Below are 2,862 nucleotides of genomic sequence, written 5' to 3'. Positions count from 1 at the left end.
GGCGAAATAAATGAATGGCCCTCTCGGCAGTTTGTATGAATGGCCCTCTTGGCGAAATAAATGAATGGCCCTTTTGGCATGCAGATGAAAATTATGGCCCTTGTGGCTAGATGATCTTTCTTTCGTCCGTTGTATTGGCTACTGACCCCTCGTGGTCGGATATACCCTTTTTTGCGCTTGTCATGATCCTTTTGGTTGCATGTACCTTTATGCTCATCCATTGTGGCCCTTTTGGTCTGATACACCTTTGTTGTTCATTCTTTGTGTGACCCTTTTGGTCAGATGCGTCTTTATTACCCGTTTTTGTTGTGATCCTTTTGATCTCCCTCCTCCATTAGGGTTCTTGCCTTTCACTTTTGCTGTGAGTAAGCTTGTTGGTGGTGTATCTGTTGTCCTGTAAAGGAAAAACCTGCATCTACAGAGAAATTGTGAGTTTCCTAAGACGCCGATTAACTTCATTGTCTTCATGCCTACTGCTTCCTCTTGATGCTCCCCGAACCTCCTTGGGCTTGGTATTTCGACAGATGTTTCTGGGATGCAATTGTGCTATATATTTTGGAAAATCAGAGTAAAATTCATAAAGCGCATGCTATCATTATTATTATTACTTATTAAAAGGTAAGTGTTTATTTCGTTTTATGCATCATGACGCTTGTTTCCTTTGAACGAGGTCTTCTGGTTCTTCTCGGTAGCCTGATTGCTGTCTTAGAATTTTTAAGATCTTTCTCAAAAACTCTGCCCCGGTTTCAGGACTCACTCCGGGTGTGCCTTTTGTTTTCTTGCTAAGCGAGAATTTTTGAGGTCCCCTCCAAAATTCTGCCCCAGTATACGCCTCTACTTTGTCCCTTTCTTTGTTGACTGTTTCTGATAGGAATTTTTTAGGTTTCTTAAAAAATTCTGCCCCAGCGTAGGGTTAGTATCGTCTGGTTCTCGTACTGACCCTTGCAAGCCTGATTTTGTTGACTTTTCGCTTCACTGCCTCTGCGGTTTCCTAAGGGTTTCTTGGTTTTTCTTTTTATGACGACCGAGCTTGAGAGCGCCTACGTATCCTGTCGCAACATGAATTCAGGTCGAACGTAGTTCGGAATAAAGTAATTGAGTTTGGTTTTACTAATAAAGCGATCAGGTCTAGTACGGACTGCCTGCGTATCCCATCGCGGGGAATTCAGGTCATTGCGTAGTTCATTACATAGATGGTTTGTTTTTCTCCTATTCTAGTACGATTACAAGCAAAAGGTACAATTACAAAGAAAAATAGAAATGTGAGTACAAGCAAATGGGATCCTAAACATAATATCTCTTGAGTGTGTCAGCATTGATAGCCTTGTGCCACTCTTGTCCGTCCGTCTCGACTAGGACTACGGCTCCTCCTGGGAGTACTTTCCTGACCATGTATGGTCCTTGCCAGTTTGGCACGAACTTCCCTTTATAATCCTCTTGGTAGGGGAAGACTCGCTTGAGCACGAGTTGTCCGATCTGGAAAAGTTAAGGTTTGACCCGCTTGTTGAAGGCTTTAGACATTTTTTTCTGTACAGCTGTCCGTGGCATACTGCCACCATTCTTTTTTCCTCTATCATGGCCAATTGTTCATAACGGTTCTTGACCCATTCTGCATCCTTCAGTTCTGCCTCTTGGATGATCCTGAGTGAAGGGATTTCCACTTCTGCGGGTATATCCGCTTCTGTACCGTAAACGAAGAGGTATGGGGTTGCCCCAGTTGAAGTTCTGGTCGTTGCTCTGTATCCCAACAGAGCATAAGGCAGCTGCTTGTGCCAATTCTTGTAGTTGTCAACCATCTTCCTCAAAATCCTTTTGATGTTCTTCTTGGCAGCTTCCATGGCTCCATTCATCTGCGGCCGGTAGGCAGTAGAGTTCTCGTGAGTGATTTTGAATTGCTCACTGATATCCTTCATCAAATGGCTATTCAGATTGACACCATTATCCGTGATGATAGATTCTGGCACACCGAAGCGACATATCAGATTGTTCTTGACAAAGTCAGCCACGACTTTCTTGGTCACTGATTTGTGGGAAGTCGCCTCTACCGATTTGGTGAAGTAGTCTATAGAGACTAAGATGAAGCGATGCCCGTTGGAGGTTGAAGGCTCAATGGGTCCTATGACGTCCATTCCCCACGCTAAGAAAGGCCAAGGAGAACTCATCGCATGTCATTCTGTGGGTGGAGCCTTGATCAGATCCCCATGTATCTGACACTGGTGGCATATTTGCACGAACTTATAAGAGTCATGCTCCATGGTCATCCAGTAATATCCTGTCCTCAAGATTTTCCTAGCGAGGACGAATCCGTTAATGTGGGGTCTGCATGTCCGTGCGTGCACTTCTTTTAGCAATTTTGTGACCTCTTCGGTATCCACGCATTTGAGCAACCTGAGATCAGGGGTCCTTTTGTATAGCATTTTCTTGCTCAAGAAGAAACCATTGGCCAATCTCCTGATGGTTTTCTTTTGATTTGTCGAACTCTCTAGGGGATACTCTCCTTTTTCCAGGTAGGTCCTGATGTCGACGTACCATGGTTGGCCATCTGGCTCAGCCTATACATGGGCGCAGTGAGCCTGCTCTTCCTTCAGTGTGATCTCCAACGAATCAATATGGGCGCTCTCAGGGTGTTGGATCATAGATGCTGTCGTGGCCAATGCGTCTACGAACTCGTTTTGGGCCCTTAGCATATGCCTAAAGTTAATACTGTTGAATCTTCCGCACAATCTTTGTGCCAGATTCACATATAGGAGTATTTTATCATTTTTGGTCACCCAATTTCCTTTTACTTAATTGATGAGCAGATCGAAGTCTCCAATTACCAACAATTCCTGTATGTTCATATCTAGCGCCATCCTGAGGCCT

General features: G+C 44.3%; 1 protein-coding gene across 1 annotated transcript; it reads right to left on the bottom strand.

The window, feature by feature from the left end:
* Nucleotides 1–213: 213 nt before the first annotated feature.
* Nucleotides 214–2,162, bottom strand: LOC132066509 (uncharacterized). Its single transcript, XM_059459812.1, has 2 exons — nucleotides 1,551–2,162; nucleotides 214–546 (listed from the first exon to the last, which is right to left on the bottom strand). The coding sequence occupies exons 1-2, from the start codon at nucleotides 2,160–2,162 to the stop codon at nucleotides 214–216; spliced, it is 945 nt and encodes a 314-aa protein (XP_059315795.1).
* Nucleotides 2,163–2,862: the final 700 nt, after the last annotated feature.

This window comes from Lycium ferocissimum, chromosome 8 (genome assembly GCF_029784015.1).
Source record: "Lycium ferocissimum isolate CSIRO_LF1 chromosome 8, AGI_CSIRO_Lferr_CH_V1, whole genome shotgun sequence".
Lineage (NCBI taxonomy): Eukaryota > Viridiplantae > Streptophyta > Magnoliopsida > Solanales > Solanaceae > Lycium > Lycium ferocissimum.
The sequence above is the reverse complement of the archived record's forward strand: the minus strand, read 5'-3'. Positions and strand labels throughout refer to the sequence as shown.